Genomic DNA, 27,066 nt, shown 5'->3' on the forward strand with positions numbered 1-27,066 from the left:
TCTTTCACTTTTTTTTGTTTGTTTTTCTTTTTATTTTTAGCTTGCTAAAGGATGAAGTCCTATTTTGGCTTTTGGCTAATGATCATACCATTCGGTTGCTTGATGTATGAAAATAAAATTTTTGACTAAGGTACTCATTTTGAACGTATAAAAATCTTGTTGAGAAGAAAGAAACAAGCTTGTGTCTTGAGATGAGACTTTCTTTTGAAAAATAAGAGACCCTTGTTTTATGGTGTTGGACCAGATGTAAGTCTGTGGGTTCTTTGTACTTTTGATTTGGAGTTGAGACCTTCTTTTTAATTTAACATGAGTTGACATATGCACAATTTTAAATGAAGTGTGAAATGCAGTATAAAGAAGAATAAGAGTTGATTCCCTTGGAACTAAACAGGACATTGCGCCTCAGGAAGCGTGGTGTCTTGATCGAAATTCCTAGGGGGGAAACTTCTGAAAAAACTCTAGCATCATTGTCTTTGTAAGCATTTGCAAAAAGCAAAGCTACATAGTAACTTGGGTGTCTGGTGTTTGCTCCACCATGTCATTCAGGACAAAAGTAGTGGAGTAGAATAGATTTTATTAAGTGAAAAAATAGAAAAAAAATGTGCAAATGTCATTAATGCTAGGTAACATGTTTGGTCAAAAACACTCTAACACCTTAGTCATTAGTTCTCTATTTTTTCACAAGTGGTTTTGCTTTAAGATAAGGATGTTTTGGAAGAGACGAAGTGAGTTCCAAATTAAGAAATATGTTAGTGCCTAGAATTGATAAAGGGTAATAAAAGTTCAAGTGTGGGGGTCCCTTGCAAGGGACCCCCACACTTTGCTCCGGATCGGTATGGCCCTTACCTTTAGCCAAGGTTGGGATTTATTTATTCTGAATTTTGGGTGTATATTCACTGCAAACACCTATGAGACACAACTCGTCCACTAGGGATGACCTAGGGGTTTAAAGGCTTGTTGCACATGCTAAGTGCAATCGTGATTCCTACGAAATTGAGTTAGGGTTTTTATTTTTATTCTTTTTCTTTTTGTTTGGCTCGAGAACTAGCAAAGTCTAAGTTTGGAGGAATTCTGATGAGCACATTTATGTGTGAAATCTAGTGTAGTAAAACATGCATTTTACATATTTAGAATGGACCTACCTTGGGTTTTACTTTCTTTTTACAGGTTTTATATTTTCAATGCCTTAAGGACTATCGGGTGCTATATCTCTAATTTTACACATAAAGAGGTCCTATTTCTTTTCATGATTGTGAAGAGGAAAAAATTGTGAGCAAGATCGAAGTGTTCAATTGCAAGTATACATTCGTTTGGTCAACCGTATAAGTGATTATTCTTTTCGGGTCAGAAAAAGAATAATGGATCAGAACTGAACCGAAATACAGAATCAACCCATCTGTGGTTGTCCCAAGGGTATAAGGAATACTCCAAATGCCAACAAGGATCGATGGACCACATCCTTAAGTGATTAAAGATTTGTTTTTGGTAACAACAACTACCTAGCGTAGTTGGTGAGCTTGTGGTGTGCAAAATCCCTTACTTATTAGGAGGTCTCAAGTTCGAACCTCTTAGCTACCATTTTGTTGAGGTTTATTTAGAATATTCTCTCTCTCCTACTCATCACTTAAAGGAGGTCAGTCAAGATAGTTGTACATAAGTTTAAAGAAAAGAGAGAAAATAAAGAGAAAAAATAGGAAAGAAGAAAAAAAAGAAAAGAAAAGACAAGGGTATGGATGGAATTTCTGATTAAAATAGAATATTGTCCAAATCCAAGTAAGAAAAATAGGCCAAAGGGGGTTTCTTGTGCAAGAAGAAAGAGAAAAATAGAAAAAGGCAAGAAAAATCGTGGGAGATCTCTCTCCACACGTTTTCTCTCTTTGCTCTCCTCCACTTCATCAACAAGATAAAAAAAAATCTTTTTTTTTAGAAGCTAAAATCGTTAGCTTCCCTCTCCCATTCTCTATATAATAGAATTAACATAAGAGAATGAGGCACTTCATTCTTCTTCTAGGGTTTTTTCTTAGCTGCTCTATCTCTTTCTCTAGTTTTCTCTTTCTCTAGCTCTAGTTCTAGGTTTATGCTTTAAACACTTTTGTAAGTTCTTTTTATTCAATTAATGCAAGCACTTTTGTTTTTTATTAAATTTTTTATTTTTATTGTTTAAACAATTGAAGTTGTAATTTTCAAGTTCTAGTTCTAGGCTTAGTTCTAGGTGACAAGAACAAGCTATAAAGCATGTCTTTCAAGTTCAATTTTTTTTCTTCAGATCTGTTTTCTCTAGTACTAGAAATTTCATATTTGGTTTATTCCAGATCTGATTTTTAGTACTGTTAGTATCTCAAATCGATCAAGTTTTCAGTTCAAAAGATGAAGTTCAAGTAAGTAGGCTCCTTCAGTAGTTTTCTCTCCCCACTCTCATTCCCTCTTCTGACTACCCTTTCTTTTTTAATTTAGGATTTTAATTTCAGTCGTTACATTATTGCTATCCCTTTCCCCCAAGATTCATGGCTAGTGTATGTGTTGGCTTTGCCCCTCCTAGCCATAGAACCATCATTTTATTGTTTTATTTTAATTGTCTCCCTTTCCCTAAAGCCAAGTAGAGTAACCCTTGTAAGAGTGACTCTCTGGTCAAGTAGGGAAGCTCATATTATGATGCATCCATCGGGCTAAATAGAGAAACCTACTTGTGAGTCTCTCTCTAGCTTTATCCCCTTTCTTTTACTTTATTTTTATTTCAGCATTTTTTTCCTTTATTATTTTTTTTTAATTACGTGGGTTGTTTATTTTCAGTTATTTAATTATTTAATTTTAATTGCGTGGCTTGCGTCTTTAAATTCTTAGATGACGAATGGTTAGGACGTTATTTTAAATACATATGTTTAGGACGGTAATTAGAATTAGATCATAACCATTAATCGGTTCACTTTCGCATTATTAAAAGAAATAAAAAAATAAAGTGGCTGCTCTCCCTGTGTTCAACCCGTAGCTACACTGATCTGTAAGCTTGCGGTTACATTTTAAATTAAAAACAGCCAGCCATTTCTATGATTTTAAAGTGCTATCATTGTCCTCTCTAGTGGAGGAAGCTCTCAGTCACTACACCTTATAATGGGTATCAAATATTTACACATTAAATCTCTGTTACTAAGATCATATAGTCCTCCACCATACTTTTTAGAATGCTAATAGGATGACCAAAAGGCTGCAAAACATTAGTGAATACCACTATCTAATTGAGTCCACAGAACTTCAAAACCTAACTCAAGCCTTCCCTCCAACACCATCCCTTTGTTAAATGAATAACTCAACCTCACCCCTGAAGCTTTAATAGTTGCTATCAGTAATAAAAAAAATTAAGTATTTTCATGGCAGGATTCATCAGATTATGTGCTTTTGTTTTGTTTATTAGTTTTGGGCATTGAAATTATTCTTGGGATTGAACTTCCTATTTTCAGTAAATCCATGTTTACTACTTTAGTGCTCACCTTTTTATAAATTGTTGCTAAAAGAGGGAAAAAAATCCTTATTTTTTATAAATCAAATTTTAACAATTTTTAGTACATTTTAACAATCTTTTAAGAATTCTTTTTATTTAATGGTGTTTTAGTCTCGTTCTTTATGTCATTAAAAAATGTATGATTAGCTGTCTAAGTCTTTAAGATAGTTTTCTAAAGTTAGGTTTACTATTTTTTCAATAAAAAAATCAATCAATATGAAGAATAGACAGGATAGTGTGCAACAACAACAGCAAAGGGCCAAGCCCCATCCTTAGACAACTAAAACAAAATAGTAAAAACACGCCCATACTTGACCCTCACAGATAATCATTCCCAACCCCAAGATGAGGCCTCACAACTCCTTTTTTTGCCAGCTCATTTGCAAAGGTATTAGCTGACCTAGGTTTCAGTGGAATGACACATTAGCCAACAAGCACATGCATCAAGTGCCTGACAAGATGAGAATCTCCAAGGGGGATCTCTGCCATTCTTGAACCAACCTTTGACTACTGCAGACTTGCCGAGTCACCTTCAACCACAATATTGCTGTAATGACCCCCGAACTATCCAAACCAGTGTGTAAAGAAAGAAGATCAATTCTTCCCAAGTCACTCTCCCCTGTAGGGTCAGAGTACACTAAGATGATATTCCCTGGACCGTCTCCGACAAACACCACCAACAAACAAGAGCAGCAACATTCCCTAAAGAACATACATCAAAGTTCAACTTAACCATGGCTGACAGGGGGCACCCACTCTGATGCAGCACCGAAGGTCTACACCAAGAGGCACAAGAAGGTCGTCGACCCAAGTGGCTGACTCGGTCGACCAAATCTGGTCCAAGTCAGCCCACGATTTGGGCTAGTGATGGGATTATTAGTTGCTTATTGAGTTTCTAATTTAGTTTCTATTTTCAGTCTTACATTAGTTTCTAATTTCTATTCTAAGTTAGTTTCTAATTTCACTAGATTACAATTTTCAAGTTTTAGTAACTACATGTTGGTAGTTAGTTTCTAATTTCACTAGATTACAATTTTCCAATTCTAGTAACTACATGTTGGTAGTTTATTCAGTCAATATTTAGAAGCTAGAGTTTCTATTCTTTGTAATCTTATACCCCATCATTATAAATAAAGAAGGGCACCATAATAAGGCCCACGATTTTATTATTGAAGAAAATATGCTGCTGCTATTGCGGCCGCTGGTCTCTGTTGGAGTTGTTCCTTGTGTTTGATCGAGGAAGGACTTGGTGTCTAATCCAGGTGACTCCTTGCGGCGTGAAGTCCAGGAGGATCTTATTGTGTTTCTTTGTCTCCATTACAATTTATATTCAAGTCTATTACTGCCTCGACAAACCAGGTATTTAATCTTTCATTCTGCTGCCCAGAAATTCTGCAACTTGTTCCAATCGGCCTTCTCTGAAAAGGGCAGTTCCAGCCCTCCATTTGAGCCCAGATTTTGATCAATTGTTTATCCAAATACTACTAAGGATCGACCCTAGTCTGGACTGTTTCTGAGGAGCCTGTAGTGAGATATTAAAAATCTCTCTATTTTTGTCTTCTAGTGGCCTGTAGCTTCTATTTTCTGGAATCAGTATTTCTGATGTTATGACTGCTGAATTCTGGACTACTGATCATACTTGTTAGTAACTCGAAGTTGTTAGTACTTTATTCTGTCCCTGGTTTAGCTCCAAAGACTGCTACTGGTTTTGTTTATTCACTCTGTTCTGTGAGATCGATACTGTTTTCTGGACTGTGGTTGGAGTTTAATTTCTGCTATATATTTGAGGCTGGTTTGGTTGTTCTTTGGTTTATAAGTCTCTGCAGTTTTGGGACTGGTTTGTGATGCGGATGGCCGGGATGGTAGGGAAGAAATACCTGAGATGGCTCTTAGAGTTGCAGGGGAGAGGGAGAAATCACACTAAGAAAGGGGGGAAAGAAGAATCATGCACACACGCCTGCAGGCTTCACAAATACTCAAACTCAATTCATCTTTTCAATCTGTCTAATAACTTGGATTACATGCCCTTATATAATAACTGAAAATTAAAACTTGCCTAGTAAAATCTAAAACTAAAATTATCAACTTCAAATTACTTCCTAAATTCGAACTAAAGAAATTAGAAACAAAATAAACTCAAATTGGTAACTCCCTAATTGACTATTAACTACCCAAATTAAAAGATTGCAAATAATCCCCAAATAAAATAAAATCCTAAAGATCTTAATGAATCCAAAAATCCAATTGGACCCGGTTCATCTCGATTGAGATTGCCTGAAGGGTCAACCCGGTTCAATAGCATCGATTCTGCATCAGTTTGGCTTGTCAAACCCGGCCCTAAATTACACTCGTAGGGGATCTGATAAAAACGTTCCTCCACCAAAGGGGCACAGTCCAATCACTGAATGTTGAATGGGGTAATGACTAGTGTCTAATGTGACACTAGCCCTCTTTATTTATAATAATGGAGAGAAGGTTATAGCGAATTACAAAGATCATTAAACCCCTTAGGGTCCGTTTGGTAACTGACACTTTCCCTAAAACCCATTATTACAACACTGAACAACTAGCAATACGTGACAGCCTCAAAAATTGCACTATCTGTAGCTCAGTCTGATCCAAAAAGTTTACTCCTTTCCGGTGGTCTGGATTGAAGTTTTTGGACGGTTTGTATCAGTATTGAGTAAATAAAATTTAGTCAAGGGAGTTTAACAAAGGCCTCTAAGCACAAACAATGGGTGCTTGATGAATGAATTACTTTTCTGGTTGAAGATTAGTGTACCCATCCTCTCCAATGTAGTTGGTGCTACATTAAATTTTCAGCCTCATAGCTCATTGCTAGTCCAAATAAAACCATTGGCTTTTTCTGCGGTCTACAGGTATGTTTTAACTCTTGATGCAGATCCAGGTTCCAAAACAGCAATCGTATCGCTTATGGACCCATTCAATTAAGAAAAAGTTCAAATCTAAGGTCTAATGGCAATTTTGTAATAAATCAGGATTTAAAAGGGGGGTTGTTAGGCATGTGAAAAAGGGGACACAAAGGGGTTTAAAATTTATTGTTTGGGGGCAAACTATGAAGCTAAGTTTAAGCAAGGCTAAGGGGTAATAATAGGGGAAAGGCAGGGTATTTTGGAAAGTAGGAAGGAACAAAGATCACGAAAAAAGGAATCGCGGTAGAGAAGAATCATCTTCTTCCTTGGACAACCTGCAATGGCGGAAAGACCAGCCCCTTTGGAAAGAGAGAACTCCTTATTTAAAGGGCTACTGACTCTGCAAATCTGGGAAAAGGGTCAGAATGTCAAGCTCTATTGAGGGCTGCCATTAATCAACCAAGTAATGCATAACCAGGGAGATCCCACTTCTGCAACCTTGACCTGGCAGAAAGGCAAGGCCCAGATCTGATTGTCTTTGATTCTCACTGTAGGAATATCAACCAGAGCCAAGACTGGGAGTTTCGGTCGCTCTTCGGTGGAGAACCACCACACAAGATTTCAGGAGGAAAAGAAGAGGATTAAAAAAGGTTAAGCCACTCCTCTCAAGCTGTATTGTCGCTAGTTGTAGGAACCGAACAGAAAATAAAAGGAAAGTTGTAACAGATGGATGGGGGAAGGAAGAAGAATAAAGAACAAATAAAGAGAGAGAAAGAGAGTCCACACAAGAGGGGGGCAAGAAGAAGATCACATGTCCTAGTTTTGCACCAACCCGGCACCAAAACAGTTCATTCAATCCATTCTCAAAACACGTCATCGATTAAAAGGACATCACTATTTAAAGACTCAACAGAACCCTATTTCCTATTATGAAATTGAAATAAATTAGGAATCTAACTAAAAATGGAAAAGGACCTCCCAATTACTTCCTAAGATCTAAACTAATAACATTAGAAACAAAATAAAACTCAAATTGGAAATTCCTATTTAGCCTAGTAATGACCAAAATAAAAAAGATTACATAGATCTCCCCAAAACAAATTAAAAAACATCCTACTGAACCCAAAATCCAACCGGACCCTGTTCGTCTCGGTTCAGCCTCGATTCTGCATCAACTCTTCAATTTTTTTTTCCTACATCCATGTGGCCAGTGGCCACTAGTATGTTGGTTATATCAATTCTGGGAACCCTTCAATTGTTTCAGATCTGATCACACACATTCCAATTTCATATTTTAATTCCGCTCTGTAATTCTTTCATCAAAAAGCAGGGTTTATAATTTAAAAAAAAGGACCATTCCCAGCATCGATCCCACCTATACAAGGTCCTGGGAGGGGTGAAATTGGATGTGGTCCTAACCTTTGGCATTTTTACAAGAAGTGGCTGTCCTCAAGACTCGAACTGAACATTTTCTCTGGCAGCCCAAACCCTTTACCATCGCTCTAAGCATGGCCCTTCACCCAAGATTCGGGGGTAATTCGTGGATTTTTTTCCTCCATTCTTAGGTGTAATTTTTTCCAATACCCATCATAAAGGCAATATAAAGTTGTCTATTGCATGTTGCGTGTCGCATGTTGCCCCATGTAATAGATACATTTCTTGGTGCAAAGGACAAATAACTATCCACAGCATATTTCAGAATAATCAACGATGTAACCTATCATCAGCCAAATTGATTCAGATGCACTAGGAGAACTCCAATGCATAAGTATGGAAGGAAATCAGAAAATTTAAACATGGATTAACAAGATAAGGAATTTTCATATCGAATGTTTATTAAAAAAAAATCAGAGAAGTTTTACACTGGCATTCTCAATTACAACAGAACAGCAGTATGTAGTTCGATGTTCTTGGTTAGCATCAAAACAATTGCAATCAGAATGACAGGAGGAAAACTGACAATCTAATAAAGAATAATCATTTGGAAAATTATAGGAAGTTAGCATATCACATACAACGGAAATATGGAAGATGCCACACAATGAGGTTGTCATTCCAATGTCTTGGCAGAAACCGCTTAAGTGCAGGTAACAATGTTGCGCTGCACAACAAAAAAGAAAGAACAATATATTGGGAAAATTGAAGAGATAAGCTGCAGTGACCCATTAACTTAGCTCTGATATTTTCAGTAACAGGTGTTATGTAGAAAGAACATACGAAAGTGCAACGATCCCAAGTACAAAGAAGTAGCATGTCAGTACAGCATTAACCAAGTCTTTAGATAGAAACTTGAATAGCAAGAACAGTGACAAAAGCATTGCACTGCCGATCAAGGGGAAACGCATAGCATGTTCATTAGACATTGTCTCCTGCGCAATTAAAGAAATCAATATCAGAAGAAATCCAAAAATGATCACAGATGAAATATTGTAATGTGAAATCTACACTACAATAAAAAATAAATAAAAACAAGATTCTTTAACTGAATTACAATCGCTAGATTGTTCAACATGCAAGGTTTTTTCCTACCGAAGGAGGTGTTGGCTTGACTGATCGGTAGCAGCCCACATAGACAGTCAGACATGCCGTCAAAATAACATTTAAATTTGGGTCTACCTTCACAACGAGTGGTGCCAAGGATAAACCTGTACACAAAGCAAACAAGCCATAAAGGCACATGCTCCAGAACTTCCAGGACAACTAAAAGAGAAAGTACCATCACATTAGAAGAAACGAAAAAAAATTGCAGTAACTGGATAATTTTATCCACAACTACTCATAAGTGATAAGTGACGGTTTTAACCTCCACCAAATTTGAAGTTTCAACATATTCAATTATCATTCATAGACCTCAATAAAGAAAATAGAATGGATAATGTTCGAGACTCCCAAGGCTTTCAGGTGCTGAACCAGAAGGTCATTACCAAGACATATTTGTCCACCCATTCCAGAACCAGGATTTAGCTTAGAAGAATCTCAATGAATTCAATCTTACTCCTTCAACACAATATATATATATATATATATATTATTGAATTTTGCTAGAGGCAGCCAAAATGAAGAAATGTTTTATAATGTTCTTCAATCCAGAAATGGATTATAGAAAGCTTCTCTTCCAGCCAATTTATAGTAGCATAATATTTTCAGTATTTCACTATGAAGAACTCTGTAATATGCCTCATAAATGTGAAGACCACCTCAGGGATACAGAAATTACGAAATATCTACTCAGCAAAGAGTCAGACCAATGTATCCTCCAAAGCATATGGCTCTCAACCCCTTCTCAAGCTCACAGTGGAGCAGAAAGGCTGACAGATGCCTTTTGTTCAAAATCAAAAAAATAAAGTGATAAGAGGTGGGCATTAGAGGATTTCTCTTCTATTAGAGATTTTAGAATTAAACAATCCAGAAGCAGCCCTCTCCACATAATTGACAATTTCAAAATTTGGTCATACTCAAACTAACATCCAAAAGTCAAGTTCTAGGGAAGTTCAGGTCTAACTAAAATTCTATCAAGTAAATAATATGTTTTCCACCAAAATTCAAAAAGAGAGGTCCAATTCCCATTGCTACAGAGGATCAAAATGCAAAGCAAAGGCTTTCTTAGAGCTCTCTTCCCATACTATCATCAGTGGGTGGCTAATTTTCAAGAACCACCTCATGGCTCCTAAGGGAGCATTGGACCCTAAAATTCTGACAAACCAATCAAATTATATACACTAGGTTTCTGTTCATTCATACCTTTAGATTGCTAGAATTAGCAGTTTAATGTTCATTCACAAACTAGAAAATCATAATCATCAGTGATCATAAGGATGAGTGGATTGAAAATCAATCAATTAAACATTTATATCAACGAGAAATGGTTAATGTCTGACCATAGCCAATCATGAGGTCAGTAACCCTTTAAAACCTGGGAAATTATATCACACACATAGCTTCCATTTCCTTTAATGGAACAAAATTCACATACATCAAACATATAAGAAATGAAAAGGGGTAATCAGAATCCATGTTTAGGTGGCACCAAAATAATTTATGCTAGCGAAAAGAATGATGAAATACAGTCAACAGTGTTATGTTTCCCATGCCATCACCCAACAGGAAAATAAATTAGGCGTGGGGAGGTGCAAGGGCATTATCCCTTAGAAGTCAATACATAACTTGTCGAAGAGAATGTTACCAACAACTAGCAAATGCAGGACTTTCAGCCACAAGATTTCAACAACAAGCTGCACCCCTAGGAAAAAGTTATTTTCCTGCAGGCAGCTCAACTAAAATGTTCCATGGTGGAATAAACAGCACAGAGAAGCCAAAAGGATATCATAGTAGGGGGTGAGAAACCCCAAAAATTAAACTCCCAAAACCCATTTAAAATCTTTGAAAATAAATAATAAAAAAAACCAGAAATAAAAAAAAAAATACAAAAATAAGGATGGTAACATAAAAATGTATATTATTTGCGTCCCTCCAAGGCTCCAACCCCCCACCACCTTTTCCCCTCTTAAATCCTTATCCTTGTATAATTTGATTGGAGATACAATAAAGCCAAAAGTGTTTCCCACCCCCCCCCAAAAAGGATAGACAAGAGTGTTAAGAAAGAGCACGACTCCAGATTGAGCATTCTTCTTCAGTAATGAAAGAAATCTAAAAGGAATGAAAAACTGGAAGAAGAAAATTTGTCATCCAATGAAAAGAAGTGCTGCAACAAAGATGAATGCCCAAAGAAAACCAAGTAAACTCTCATCTGCATCAAAATACCTGCTAGGGCCAAATTCGCGACACGTTCACTGGTCCTCATTGTCAGCAGTTACGAACCGCCAGTAGCAGCTATAGAAGACAAACGAATACACAAGAAAGCAATATACACTTATTCTGATGAAGTCGCATGTGCAGAGAGAACCTAAAACGTACAGATTGAATAACCAAAACGTTTTCAATGATATAATTTAATTCTTTCGGTATATTTTCCTCCGCAGATCACGGCCCTGCAACAAGAAAAAAAAAACAATTAATAACAGAGAAGATATGAATCAATTCATTCGAAACGAAAATATATCAATGAACATATGAAGGATGAAATCTAAGCGTAGGATTTGAAGAATGTCCCGATTCTCACAATTTGATCTTCACGGATCGCAAGATTTTCACAGATTTATAAAATGAGAAAACAAAGATTGAGGAAGAAAGCAAGATTTTCTGAACAGTAAAGACGAAGAAAAGAAGAAAAGTTAGGGTTTTGGTTTGCCTCAGATGTGAAGAACGATAAGGGCCGATCTCTCGATGATGTTATGTGGGTTTTACAGATCGGAGATGCGTCCTTCGTTGCCCCCTACAGATAAGAAGTAGAGAAGAAAGTGAAACCGAAAATTAAGAAAAATAAATTTATAAAGAAATCAGTGACAGAAATGGCAAAAAACGCACGGGATTATGGTCCCAATTTAGTGTGGACCCCACATAATTTATCTCTCGTACACCGTTTGATTAGCATCGGATGTATACAATGTGACTTATCCTATTGATGTCGGTTCCAATCTAACCATCAAAAGACATGAATACATATTTTATGGGTCCCAGTTGTCGTAACACGTGGAAATCAGAACTTATTTGAGGTCTGGAAATTCCAATTGGTTGGCCAAAAAGACATGTCGTGACGCGATAGAAACAGCTACGGGTGTCAATCGGTGGTTTTGGCTCGATTTTGGTCGGACTGAATCCGTTTCGACCTAGAAATTTCGGTTCAGTATGATTCTGGTTTATTTTGGTTTTTCAATATCGAGTTAACACTGGTTTAGATCAATTTGTTTTTGGACTTGAACACTAATGAAATCTTATATTTGTAACCTATAGTGATGAAAGATTTGGTGAAAACACTTTAAATTGATAGCGAAATTATGGTTTATCATTATAAGGGAAAGATAATTAATATTGGAACCAATGGATAATCAATTACTAAGAAGATAACAACAACGGCAATAACCAAAGACTTATCCTAACTTAATGGAGTCGGCTACATGGAGGTTCCAAGCAAGGATGAGCACAGCGATCCATGCAAAAAGACTTGACTAGTTATGGCTGAATAAAATAAGGTGCCGATTGTCTACTGGATGCACTATTATAGATCAGTCACAGACTTATTACGACATACTATAATAAGGTATCAATTGTCTATCTAACGTATCACTACAGATAAGCCAAGCCAAAGTGTCATACATGCATTACGTTCACTAACAAGACAATCCATCACCCAACCACTTTTATGAAAGGAGGAATGAGCAAATGAATTTTTGAAAGCCTCCTAAGCACAAAGGTATGCTTAACATATAACATATATAACTTAAGTATGCTTATATCATACATCAAAAATCAATATTAAGCCACATCAATTCACTAAGAATCACTAAGAAAATAAGTAAATAAATTAGCCCTCAAAATGGCTTGTGGACTGACCAAGGTGTGATTCTCTAAACTTTCCCCCACATTATGAATTAGTTGGTTCTAATTCTAGACAAAAGTATTGCTTGCTTTGTACTCATGTAAGATGGAAATTGTCTGCGGCCAAAGAATCTGGCGGAGACTGGCAAAGACACCCTTAGATCACGACACGTTGATATCAACACATGGACTGTCAGATTCTTCCTTTTCTTCTTCTTCTCCCTCCTTCGCTCCCTCTGTTGAGATCACAATGAAGAAGAGAAGAGAAGAAAGAAGAAGAACTGGAAGGTCTATTCCTACGTTTCGTAGGCTAATGCATCCGTCACCTCCTCTCCAACAACAACCGGTCCTACAACTAGAAGGTCTACTTTTATGTTTCACCCTGTCACCATACTTGCTCCACCCTTAGCGAAATCGGCAAGCCTTTCCCCAGAAACCGAATCCTCGGGGTCAGGAAGAATGCAGAATCAGGGAACATGATTTTGGAAATTTCCAGGTAGAGGAGCAAATAAATGTCATTAAACACACCTATGAGCACTTCGGCCGTTTCTTCCACTTTTGCTTCCCAAACGGAGAATCCGCTACCGATGTCTTTGACCGTCTTTCCAGGTAGAGGAAATAGCCCTCCTATGTGTGTTGTGTTGCAGAGAAATAGAGAGCGAAGGAGGGAGAAGAAGAAGAAAAGGGGGAATCTGGCCATCCATGTGTTGCTATCCAAGGGTGCCTCTGCCACTCTCGGCCAAATTCTCTCGCCGAAGACGATTTCAATCCACTCATGTATCACTCTCTATGGTCTACCAAGAACAATCACCACTCACATATAAGACTATATATCCTTAAGTAAATAATTTTTGAAAGCAAAAAAGAAGGAAAACCCAAGGTCCAAAGAGCTGGACAGAAAAGGGGGAATGTGAAGGGGGTGAAGAACCAAAGGAAAAGCAATATGATTTACATCAGTGTCTTTGATAAGAAACACAATCCTCAATATACCCCAAAAATCTTTTTGCTTCACTGGAAATACACATTATTCTCCATTTTATATTTTTCTTCTAAATGTTTATGCAAATTGTATTTTTCGTCATTTCAATTCTTAACACTAATTTGTATATTAGAAGGAATCCAAAGGAAATATTTTGACAAAGTTCCCGAAGGATGAACACCAGGAAATTAGAATAGAAATTAATATGATAAATAAAAATTAATATGATAAATAGAATTAAAAAATAAACCAAAAAAAAAGTGAAAATTCCACCTTGTTTGAAATTTTAAAATGTAACCGCAAGCGTACGGATCAATGTAGCTACAGGTCGAACACAGGGAGAGTAGCCACTTTATTTATTTCTGCTTCTTTTAATAATGCGAAAAGGAACCAATTAATGGTTGTGATCTAATTCTAATTACCATCTTAAACATATATATATCTAAAATAACGTCCTAAGCATTCGTCATCTAAGAATTTAAATACGTAAGCCACGCAATTAAATTTTGATAAATAAATAGATGAAAATAAACACCCCATGCAATTAAAATGCAATGAAGAAAAAAAATGCTAAAATAAAAATAAAGTAAAAGAAAGGGGATAAAGCTAGAGATATACTCACAAGTAGGTTTCTCTACTTAGCCCAAAATATTAAAAGGAATCCAAAGGAAATATTTTGACAAAGTTCCCGAAGGATGAACACCAGAAAATTAGAATAGAAATTAATATGATAAATAAAAATTAATATGATAAATAGAATTAAAAAATAAACAAAAAAAAAAGTGAAAATTCCACCTTGTTTGAAATTTTAAAATGTAACCGCAAGCGTACGGATCAATGTAGCTATAGGTCAAACACAAGGAGAGTAGCCACTTTATTTATTTCTGCTTCTTTTAATAATGCGAAAAGGAACCAATTAATGGTTGTGATCTAATTCTAATTATCATCTTAAACATATATATATCTAAAATAACGTCCTAAACATTCGTCATCTAAGAATTTAAATACGTAAGCCACACAATTAAAATTTGATAAATAAATAGCTGAAAATAAACACCCCACGCAATTAAAATGCAATGAAGAAAAAAAATGCTAAAATAAAAATAAAGTAAAAGAAAGGGGATAAAGCTAGAGATAGACTCACAAGTAGGTTTCTCTACTTAGCCCGAGGGATGCATCATAATATGAGCTTCCCTACTTGACTAGAGAGCCACTCTTACAAGGGTTACTCTACTTGGCTTTAGGGAAAGGAGACAATTAAAATCAAAATAATAAAATGATGGTTCTATGCTAGGAGGGGCAAAGCCAACGCATACACTAGCCATGAACCTTGGGGGAAAGGGATAGCAATAATGTAACGACTGAAATTAAAATCCTAAATTAAGAAAGAAAGGATAGTTAGAAGAGGGAATGAGAGGGGGGAGAGAAGACTACTAAAAGAGTCTATTTACTTAAACTTCAACCCTTGAATTGAAAACTTGATCGATTTGAGATACTACCAGTACTAAAAACCAGATCTGGAATAAACCAAATCTGAAATTTCTAGTACTAGAGAAAATAAATCTAAAGAAAAAAATTGAACTTGAAAGACATACGTCATAGCTTGTTCTTGTCACATAGAACTAAGCCTAGAATTAGAACTTGAAAATTATAACTTTAATTGTTTAAACAATAAAAATAAAAGACTGAATAAAAAACAAAAGTGCTTGCATTAATTGAATAAAAAGAATTTACAAAAGTGTTTAAAGCATAAACCTAGAACTAGAGCTAGAGAAAGAAATAGAGCAACTAAGAAAAAACTCTAGAAGAAGAATAAAGTGTCTCCTCCCCTTGTGCTAATTCTATTATATAGAGAATGGAGGAGGGAAGCTAACGATTTTAGCTTCTAAAAAAAAGATTTTTTTTTATCTTGTTGATAAAGTGGAGGAGAGAGAAGAGAGAAAACGTGTGGAGAGAGATCTCCCACGATAACAGCTAAGAGGTTCGAACTTGAGATCTCCTAATAAGTAAGGGATTTTGCACACCACAACTCACCAACTACGCTAGGTAGTTGTTGTTACCAAAAATGAATCTTCAATCACTTAAGGATGTGGTCCATCAATCCTTGTTGGGATTTAGAATATTCCTTATACCCTTGGGACAACTGCAGATGGGCTAGTTCTGCATCTCGGTTCAGTTCTGATCCATTATTCTTTTTTCTGCCCTAAAAAGAATAATCACTTATACAGTTGACCAAACGAATGTGTATTTACAATTGAACATGTCCATCTTACACAAAATTTCATCCTCTTCGCAATCATGAAAAGAAATAGGACTTCTTTATGTGTAAAATTGGAGAAATAATGCCCGATAGTCCTTAAGGCCTTGAAAATATAAAACCTACAAAAAGAGAGCAAAACCCAAAGTAGCTCCATTCTAAATATGTAAAATGCATATTTTACCACACTAGATTTCACACATAAATGTGCTCATCAGAATTTCCTCACACTTAAACTTTGCTAGTCCTCGAGCAAAACAAAAAGAAAAATAATAAAAATAAAAAACTTAACTCACTTTCATAGGAATCATGGTTGCACTTAGCATGTGTAACAAGCCTTTAAACCCCTAGGTCATCCCTAGTGGAAGAGTTGTGTCTCGTGGATATTTGCAGTGAATACACACCCAAAATTCAGAATAAACAAATCCCAACCTTGGCTAAAGGTAAAAGTCATACCGATCCAAAGCAAAGACAATTCCTCTTACAAGGGACCCCTACACTTAAACTTTTATTACCCTTTACCAATTCCAGGCACTAGCATATTTCTTAATTTGGAACTCACTTCATCGCTTCCAAAACATCCTTATCTTAAGGCAAAACCACTTGTGAAGAAATAGGGAACCAATGACTAAGGCGTTGGAGTGTTTTTTACCAAACATGTTATCTAGCATTAATGACATTTGCACATTTTTTTCTCATTTTTTCACTTAATAAACTCTATTCTACTCCACTACTTTTGGCCTGAATGACATGGTGGAGTAAACACTAGACACCCAAGTTACTATGTAGCTTCGTTTTTTACGTATGCTCACAAAGACAGTGATGCTAGAGTTCTTTCAGAAGTTTCCTCCCTAGGAATTTCGATCAAGACACCATGCTTCCTGAGGTGTAATGCCCTGTCTAGTTCCAAGGGAATCAATTCTTATTCTTCTTTATACCGCATTTCACACTTCATTTAAAATTGTGCATTTGTCAACTCATGCCAAATTAAAAATAATGTCTCAACTCCAAATTAAAAGTACAAGGAACCCACAAACTTACATCTGGTTCAACACCATAAAACAAGGGTCTCTTATTTTTCAAAAGAAAGTCTCATCTTAAGACACATGCTTGTTTCTTTCTTCTCAATAGGGTTTTTATACGTTCAAAATGGGTACCTTAATCAAAACTTTTATTTTCATACATCAAGCAACCGAATGGTATGATCATTAGCCAAAAGCCAAAGTAGAACTTCATTCTTAGCAAGCTCAAAAATAAAAATAAAAATAAACAAAACAAAGTGAAAAAAGCAAAAACTGATTTCCCTCCCCCACACTTAAGTCATGCAATATCCTTAATATATAGAAAGAATTAAAAGCGAAGCCAATGCAAGGGGGTCATACTTGATTAAATGTTAGTCATCAGTGTAAAGATGTTCATAGAGATCCATGACCTCTTCACTACCAGTAGTAGGAAACTCGAGGAACGGTTTCAAACATTAACCATTAACCTTCGAAATTACCCATGTTCTTGGATTCAGAATCTCCACAGCCCCATGGGGATATACATTATAGAATTGAAACAGTCCATCCCATCGGAATCTAAGCTTACTAGGGAAAAGATGCAATCGAGAGTTATACAATAAGACCTTATCACCAATTACAAAAGATTTACACAGAATGTGCTTATCATAGAAAGCTTTGGTCTTTTCCCTGTAAATCCTAGAACTTTCATAGGCATCATTCCTAAGTTCCTCCAACTCAGATTGTTGGAGCCTACAATGAATTCCAGCATCAGACAAATCAAAGTTGAGCTTTTTAATGGCCCAAAAGGCCTTATGCTCCAACTCAACTGGTAAGTGACAAGCTTTTCCATACACCAAACGGTAGGGAGACTGACCAAGGTCGGTCTTGAATGCAGTCCAATGGGCCCACAGGGCATCAATGAGCCTAAGGGACCAATCCCTATGGTTGGGATTAATAGTTTTCTCCAAGATTTGTTTGATCTGCCTATTAGACACCTCCACTTGGCCACTAGTTTGGGGGTGATGAGGGGTAGATAACTTATGGGTGATCCTATACTTTTTCATTAAGACCTTAAAATGCCGATTACAAAAATGAGTACCCCTATCACTAATTATTGTATGTGGTGTACCAAAGTGGAAAAAAATGTTCTCTTTGAGAAACTGGACCACCACTTTGTGATAATTAGATTTACAAGGTAAGACCTCTATCCATTTAGAAACGTAATCAATAGCTAAAAGTATGTATAAACTCCCAAAGGAATTAGGGAATGGTCCCATGAAATCGATGCCCCATACATCAAAGATCTCAACTATCAAAATAGGGTTGAAGGGCATCATATTCCTCTTATTGATACGGCAAAAAGACTGATAGGTGAGACAAACCTTATAAAAATCAAAAGTATCTCTAAAAAGAGTGGGCCAATAAAATCCGCATTGGAGAACCTTTGCGGCAGTCTTCTTAGGTCCAAAGTGTCCACCATATGCATAATCATGGAAAAAAGAGAGAATAGAATGTTGCTCATGATCAGGAACACATCGTCAGATAATCTGATCCGGATATATCTTAAACAAATAAGGATCATCCCAAAAAAAGTGCTTAACTTGGGAATGAAACCTATACTTATCTTAGGTAGACCAGTGATCCAGAGTCACACATGTAACTAAAAAGTTGACAATGTCAGCAAACCATGGTTCACTGGACAATACAAATAACTGTTCATCTAGAAAATTCTCGTTGACTGGAGAATCGACAGTCAAGGAATTGGGAAGCCAAGATAAATGGTTTGCAACTAGGTTTTCAACTTCTTTCTTATCCCTAATTTCTAAATCAAACTCTTGCAAAAGTAAAACCTACCTAATGAGATGGGCTTTGGCATATTTCTTCTAAACTAGGTATCTAAGAGCAGAATGATTAGTATACACCACCACATGTGAACCAACTAAGTAAGATCGAAACTTTTCTAATATAAAAACAACAGCTAAAAATTCTTTTTCAGTGGTTGTATAATTGAGTTGTGCATCATTTAAGGTTCTACTAGCATAGTAAATGACAGTGGGTAACTTATTAATCCTTTGACCCAAAACCGCTCCTATGGCAAAATCCGAAGCATCACACATCAGTTCAAAAGGTTCAGTCCAAACAGGTGGTTGAATAATAGGTGCATTGATCAATTCCTTCTTAAGTTATTTGAAGGATTCTAATCACTCTTTAGAAAACTCAAAACTTTGATCTTTGGAAAGTAATGAAGTGAGAGGTTGGGCTAACTGACTAAAGTTCTTAATAAACCTTCTGTAGATACCTGCATGCCCTAAAAAAGATCAGACATCCTTAACAGATTAAAGAGGTGGTAAATTATCAATTAAATCCACTTTGACTCTATCTACCTTAATTCCCTCTTTGGATATTATATGGCCTAAAACAATACTAGATTTAACCATAAAATTGCATTTCTCCCAATTCAAAAGTAAATTCTTAGATGTGCACCTTTTCAAAACTAGGGAAAGATGATGAAGACATTCAAAATAGGAATTCCCATGAATCGAAAAGTTATCCATAAATACTTCTAAGAATTTTTTGATCATGTCAAAATAGATGCTCATCATGCATCGTTGAAACGTAGCAAGGGCATTGCAAAGCTCAAAGGCATATGCCTGTAAGCAAATGTTTCATATGGACATATAAAAGTGGTCTTATGTTGGTCCTCTAAATCAATTGGGATCTGGTTATAGCCGGAATATCCATCAAGAAAGTATTCATGTCCAGCTAACCTCTCTAACATCTGGTCAATGAATGGTAATAGGAAATGGTCTTTCCAGGTTGCCACATTAAGTTTCCTGTAGTCTATGCACACTCTCCACCCTGATTAGACATGGGTTGGAATTAGTTCATTATTGGTTTTAGGAACTACTGTCACTCCAGACTTCTTAGGCACTATGTGAACTGGCTTACTCATTGGCTGTCAGAAATAGGATAAATTATTCCATGATTCAAGCACTTTAGGATCTCTTTCTTAATGGCTTCCATCATCACTAGGTTAGCTCTTCTTTGAGGTTCCGTGGATGGTTTGGAATCCTCTATAATATATATATGATGTTGCACAATAGAAGGGCTTATACCCTTGATATCAACTATGGTCCAACCTAGGGCTTCCTTATTATCTTTTAACACTTTAAGTATCTCTTCTTCCTGGCTAGAAGTCAAATTTGAAGAAATTATTACAGAAAGAGTCGGCTCGGGCCCTAGGAAAGCATACCTCAAATTAGATGGCAACTCCTTAAGATCTAGCTTAGGGGGCTCAACTATAGAGGGTTTGAGAATGGAATTGGAAAGGGGTCCTAAGGGCTCCACAGGTGTGTGAATACTCAAGACTTCAGAAATGAAATTTTCACTATCATCATCCAACTCATCCATAGATTCTTGAAATTCTGAATCAAAATCAATATCAAAGTTGGTAATTAAATCATCAAAAAAATCCAAAAAATCCTCAAGCATATTGATCTCTTCTTCCATATGTGGTTACTTGCCTATCCTAAACATGTTAAACTCAATAGTTTGGTTGTCAAAAGATAACCTTAGGAAACCATTCCGACAGTTGATTAATGCATTACTGGTAGCCAAGAATGGTCTTTCTAGAATTATTGGGATCTCATCCTTGGTTGAGAAGGGCTTGGTATCTAACACAATGAAATCAACAGGGAAAATAAATTCTCCCATCTTTAGTAAGACATCCTCAACCATCCCTTTAGGAATCTTGATAGACCTATCTGCCAATTGAAGAGTTCTTCCAGTGGCTTTCAATTCTCCCAATCCTAGTTGCTTGTACACATGGTAAGGTAAATGATTTACACTTGCATCAAGGTCAAATAAGACATGCTCAATATAGGCGTTGCCTATGACACAAGATATGGTGGGGCTCCCTGGATCCTTATACTTAGCTGCTATAAGCTAAGTAATTATGGAACTAATGTTACCTGCCAAGAACGCTTTTTTGGGCACACTAGTGATCCGTTTGTGAGTACACAAATCTTTCAGTACCTTTGCATAAGTGGGGATCTGAGATATGACATCCAAAAGAGGGATGTTCACTTCTACCTTTTTGAAGACTTCTAAAATTTTATCTAGGGAAGCAATCTTCTTTTTGTTTACCAAACGATTAGGAAATGGGATAGGAGGAACATAAGGACTGTTAGGGATTTACCCTTTTTCATAAGAATTGGTTTCCTAAACCAAATCATCTTTAATTTTAAAAGAATCCTTAGGTTCATCAGACGAACCTGGAACAAGAGGCACACTTGTGTCCTTAACTGAAGGAGAGTTAACGGGAGTAATAGATGGAAAAGATTTATGAACGCTCTGTTGGTACTCTCTACCATTCCTAAGGGCATAAACAACATTACATTAGTTAGAGGGCCCTTGTTAGGTCTGACCTTGTACTATATTCAGTGGTGCATTAGTTGGTGCTTGTGAACTAACAGGCTGATGATGCCTAGGGTTAGACTCTGGTTAACTGAGTAAAGTTCTTTTCTCCTTCTCACGTATAATTGAAATAACTTGGGTGAGTTATCTCATAAGATTTTGATGGCTTGTCATGAGGAGGGCCATATTTTTTTTCAAGTCACTTATTCTACTTGTCTCTCTAGTGTTGGTAAACCCAGGGGGTTGCTGATAAGATGATAGGAGAGGGGTCCTAAGAAAACTAGCCTGAGGTCCTACATTTGACCTAGGAAAAGTATTTTAAAAAAAAAATTGTTGTGTAAAGGGAGGCCTTTGGGGTCCAGGTTGACATTGATTATGAAAATTAGAAAGGCCTGCTTGGTTGCCCTGATTCCAAGAGAAATTTGGGTGATTTCTCCATCCTGGATTGTAGGTGTCACTATATGGATTATTCTAGTATAAGGCATTAACACTATCATTAGAAGTGCCTCCAGAGGTGTCCGGAAGACTGGCACCAAGTACAAATCTTAAACAAATTGACTGATGATGGCTCTCTAGGAACAATAGCCTTAATCCTCTTGATTAGGCTATCCAAATGGGCTTCCTTGCCTACTATCCCATCCACAAAATATTCTTTTCCTCCTATGGTTCTTTCACTTTTTTGGTTGATTCCCACTCACGGGTTTTGTCAGCTAAGTCAAGTAAGAATTCCCATGCATTTCCTTCATCTGTAAAGGATGTGAATCCCTCAAGGCACATAGACTCTATCATTTGTTTAGTTGGGTAATCAATACCCTCATAAATTATTTGACATAAACGCCATAAGTCTAGGCCATGGTGAGGGCATTTTTGGAGTAGATCCTTGAATCTCTTCATAAGTTTGGAAAAGGACTCACTAAGCTTTTGCCTAAACTGAAAGATATCACTTCTAAGCTTATTGATCTTGTGAGTTGGGAAAAACTTCTTAAGGAAAACAACTGTGAACTGTTCACATGAGGTTATGGAATTTGTGGGTAACCCATACAACCACTTCTTAACTTGGTATTTTAATGCAAAAGTGATAAACCTAAGCTTAACAGCATCACCAGAAAGCTATTAGATCTTAATTAGAACACATACCTCTTCAAATTCCCTTAGAAATAGGTATGCATCCTCAGAGGTCAACCCATGGAAGTGGGGCAACATAGTGATGTATCGAGATTTGAGATCAAAATTATTGCCCTAGGCTTGTGGTAGAACTATGCAGGAAGGTTGGGCTGTTCTAGCAGGGTAAAACCTATCTGTTAGAGATTTAGGTAAAGGGTTTTAATATTGGTCTCCCATATTGAAAGGTTTTAAAGAGAGCACATGTATAGGGTCACTACTTATTGGATCTCTTCTTTCTAATCGATTCTTGGTATTACGTACCCACCTAACACTCATGCAACAGAAAACTACCCACAACTAGAGTAATACAAGCACAAAAGAATGGATAGCAGAACTTTTTTTTTTTTATGATTTTATGATTTTTTTTTGCTTTTTGGGAGCTTACCGGCAAGGATCCGGGGTTGCTCAGGTCAATTCCTAAGGTACGGCTACAGGGCGAAACTTGTCTTTATCGTACTGTGAGGCATGGGGACCTCCACTGATACAACTATTATTGCAAGTTGTTCTTCTCAGGAATTCAATAAAAGAAAAAAAAAAAAAACAAAACAAAGAAAACAAAACTCTCCGATTTACCAAAAGAAAGCAAAAAATAATATGGAACTGTCTCCTTGGCAACGACGACAAAAACTTGTTTGAGATTTTAAAATATAACCGCAAGCGTACGGATCAGTGTAGCTATGGGTCGAACACAGGGAGTGCAGCCATTTTATTTATTTTTGCTTCTTTTAATAATACGAAAGTGAATCGATTAATGGTTGTGATCTAATTCTAATTATCGTCCTAAACATATGTATATAAAATAATGTCCTAACAATTCGTCATCTAAGAATTTAAATACACAAGCCATGCAATTAAAATTTGATAAATAAATAGATGAAAATAAACACCCCACGCAATTAAAAAGCAATGAAGAAAAAAAATACTGAAATAAAAATAAAGTAAAAGAAAGGGGATAAAGTTAGAGAGAGACTCACAAGTAAGTTTCTCTATTTAGCCTGAGGGATGCATCATAATATGAGCTTCCCTACTTGACCAGAGAGTCACTCTTACAAGGGTTATTCTACTTGGCTTTAGGGAAAGGAGACAATTAAAATCAAAACAATAAAATGATGGTTCTATGCTAGGAGGGGCAAAGCCAACGCATACACTAGCCATGAACCTTGGGGGAAAGGGATAGCAATAATGTAACGACTGAAATTAAAATCCTAAATTAAGAAAGAAAGGATAGTTAGAAGAGGGAATGAGAGGGGGGAGAGAAGACTACTGAAGGAGTCTACTTACTTAAACTTCAACCCTTGAACTGAAAACTTGATCGATTTGAGATACTACCAGTACTAAAAACCAGATCTGGAATAAACCAAATCTGAAATTTCTAGTACTAAAGAAAATAAATCTAAAGAAAAAAATTGAACTTGAAAGACATACTTCATAGCTTGTTCTTGTCACATAGAACTAAGCCTAAAATTAGAACTTGAAAATTATAACTTTAATTGTTTAAACAATAAAAATAAAAGACTGAATCAAAAACAAAAGTGCTTGCATTAATTGAATAAAAAGAATTTACAAAAGTGTTTAAAGCATAAACCTAGAACTAGAGCTAGAGAAAGAGATAGAGCAACTAAGAAAAAACTCTAGAAGAAGAATAAAGTGTCTCCTCCCCTTGTGCTAATTCTATTATATAGAGAATGGGGGAGGGAAGCTAATGATTTTAACTTCTAAAAAAAAAAAGTTAAAATCTCCCACGATTTTTCTTGCCTTTTTTTTCCAATTTTTTTCTCCCTTTTTCTATTTTTCTCTCTCTTCTTGCGCAAGAAATCCCTTTTGGCCGATTTTTCTTGCTTGGATTTGGACAATATTCTATTTTAATGGGAAATTCGATCCATGCCCTTGTCTTTTCTCCTTTTTTTTTTTTTCCTATTTTTTCTCTTTATTTTCTCTCTCTCTTCTTCAAACTTGCATACAACCATCTTGGCCGACCTCCTTTAAGTGATGAGTAGGAGAAAGAAAATCGTCTAAAAAGAAAACTCAACAAAATGGAACTAAGAGGTTTAAACTTGAGATCTCCTAATAAGGAAGGGATTTTACACACCAAAACCATGCAAGCCGGAGCCCTGGCTCGGCACTACAAAAGACCTTAACACAATGCACCTCAAAAGATCGAGCCCAAGCTCGGCATTGCCAAGACCAAACCTAGGTTTGACACCTCAGAAGACCGAGCCCAAGCTCGGCATTCTCTAAGATCGAGCCCAAGCTTGACACCCTCAGACTAACCCTCAGACTAAGCCTAAGCTCGGCATTCCCTAAGATCGAGCCCAGCTTGTCACAGCCAAGACCAAACCTAGGTTTGGCACCTCAAAAGATCAAGCCCAAGGTCGGCACCCTCTAAGACCTAGACCAAGCTCGGCATTCTCTAAGATCGAGCCCCAGCTCGGAACCCCATGGCTAGGCCCAGGCTTGGCACCTCAAGAGCTCATAAGCTAGACATGGAAGATCAATGCCGAGCTCAGCTAGGGAATGGAGCCACACTCAGGCAGCTATACTGATCCTTATTCTTCCAACAGTTACTCATTTCGAAAAAATAAAGAAAGAAACACAAGAATGCTGAGAGATGAAGACATCAAAAGAAATTTTTCATTCATCGAAAAATTGGAAAAAGCCCTAAAAGTACATCGCTCTAGAAGGAGACATCTACATAAAAAAAAATATATATATATATACAAGGCTAATCTTGGGGGGCTAACCCATGGGCCTAACTCTTCACTTGTCTATCCTTCGAGTCGGGTCACCTCTTCACCAACGTCGGTCGAGCCACTGAGCTGCACCGAAGTAGCAGGGGCGGGAATGCATTACTCATAATCCGTCAGATTGTAGCCTAGCATCTTACTCAGGATGAACCAGATGGCATCGTCCGAGCCGACCTAAAACGAAGCAATGTTAACTTCAACCAACCACTTCTGATAGGCCTAGGGGTTTAACCACCTCGTTGGCCTCCAGCTCAGCCCGATATTGCCTTTCCAGCTCGCCAACCCTAGTTGCGAGCTCCTCCTCCTTGCGAGCGCCCTGAGTCTCGGATAACTCATACTAGAGAGCATCATTCTCCTTTGTTAAGTTGCTATTGGCATTGAGCTGCTTAGCAACCTCCGGTTCTAGCTCTCCAGTTATCAACTTGATATCATTGGCATGGATCTCCTCAGATCGGGCCATTTTCTTCTCAACCTCCATTTGGCCTATGATCTTGTGCGGCTCCCCATAAGGCGCTTTGCGTCCTCCTTTGCCTTTGAACAAGCAACAACCACGTCCTTGAACCATTGAGAAGCCTCAACTGAGGAATTGAAGCAGTGTGTTTCGCACTGAATACACAGCGCAGGTCGTACGAATGTCAAGATCAAATTAAATGCTCTAGCAGATCGATAAGAACTGCTAGAGTGGGGGGTTGGTGATGAGGGTATTTCTTCCTCACCACGGCACGGGTAGGGATCGTCCTGACCAATGCTGCACCACAACCCTCCATCAGGCCGTGCTGCCACCTCGGCCCTCCATCAAGCCGTGCTACCACCTCAGCATCCCGATAAGCCTTGCTGCCACCTCGGCCCTCTATCAGGTAGTGCTACCACCTTGGCATCCCGACAGGCCGTGCTGACACCTTGACATCTCATCAGGCCATCTCGCCACCTTGGCCCTCCATCAGGCCGTGCTACCACCTCGGCATCTCATTAGGCTATGCTACTGCCTCGGCCCTCCATTAGGCAGTGCTATGATGAGCACATTTATGTGTGAAATCTAGGGTAGTAAAACATGCATTTTACATATTTAGAATGGAGCTACCTTGGGTTTTACTCTCTTTTTGCAGGTTTTATATTTTCAAGGCCTTAAGGATTATCGGACACTATATCTTCAATTTTACACGTAAAGAGGTCCTATTTCTTTTCATAGTTACGAAGAGGACAAAATTATGAGCAAGATGGACGTGTTCAATTAAAAGTACACATTCGTTTGGTCACCCGTACAAATGATTATTCTTTTCAGGCCAGAAAAAGAATAATGGATCAGAACTGAACCGAGATGCAGAACCAGCCCATTTGTAGTTGTCCCAGAGGTACAAGAAATATTTTAAATGCCAACAAGGATCATGGACCACATCCTTAAGTGATTAAAGATTTGTTTTTGGTAACAACAACTACCTAGCTTAGTTGGTGAGCTATGGTGTACAAAATTCCCTTGCTCACCAAGAGGTCTCAAGTTCGAATCTTCTGGTTGTTTTTTTTAGAGAATTTTGTTGAAGATTTCCTGCTTTTCACTCACTTAAAGCACTAAGAGCATGGAGGGGATTTCCACATTAAATTAGAGGCAAGGAAAATCGTGGAAGCAAGAAGAGAAAAAAAAAAAGGAAAGGAAAATCGTGGAAGCAAGAAGAGAAGAAAAAAAAAAGGAAAAAAAAAAAA

The 27,066-nt window shown here is 37.1% G+C and overlaps 1 protein-coding gene and 1 non-coding gene across 2 annotated transcripts in view; one reads left to right on the forward strand and one right to left on the reverse strand.

Moving 5' to 3' along the window:
• Positions 1–11,630, reverse strand: part of LOC122088877 (signal peptide peptidase 1) — a 36,203-nt gene extending 24,573 nt beyond the window's left edge. The window contains exons 1-5 of the mRNA XM_042658235.1: positions 11,489–11,630; positions 11,131–11,357; positions 8,899–9,014; positions 8,587–8,738; positions 8,385–8,470 (exon numbers count right to left, since the gene is read on the reverse strand). Coding sequence (XP_042514169.1) covers positions 8,385–8,470; positions 8,587–8,738; positions 8,899–9,014; positions 11,131–11,170 — 394 coding nt within the window. The 5' untranslated portion in view covers positions 11,171–11,357; positions 11,489–11,630. The remainder of the gene's footprint in view (positions 1–8,384; positions 8,471–8,586; positions 8,739–8,898; positions 9,015–11,130; positions 11,358–11,488) is intronic.
• A 10,677-nt stretch (positions 11,631–22,307) lies between these two features.
• Positions 22,308–22,414, forward strand: LOC122090255. Its single transcript, XR_006143495.1, has one exon. It is a non-coding gene; the product is annotated as a small nucleolar RNA R71 (small nucleolar RNA).
• Positions 22,415–27,066: the final 4,652 nt, after the last annotated feature.

Source organism: Macadamia integrifolia, chromosome 9, assembly GCF_013358625.1.
Source record: "Macadamia integrifolia cultivar HAES 741 chromosome 9, SCU_Mint_v3, whole genome shotgun sequence".
Lineage (NCBI taxonomy): Eukaryota > Viridiplantae > Streptophyta > Magnoliopsida > Proteales > Proteaceae > Macadamia > Macadamia integrifolia.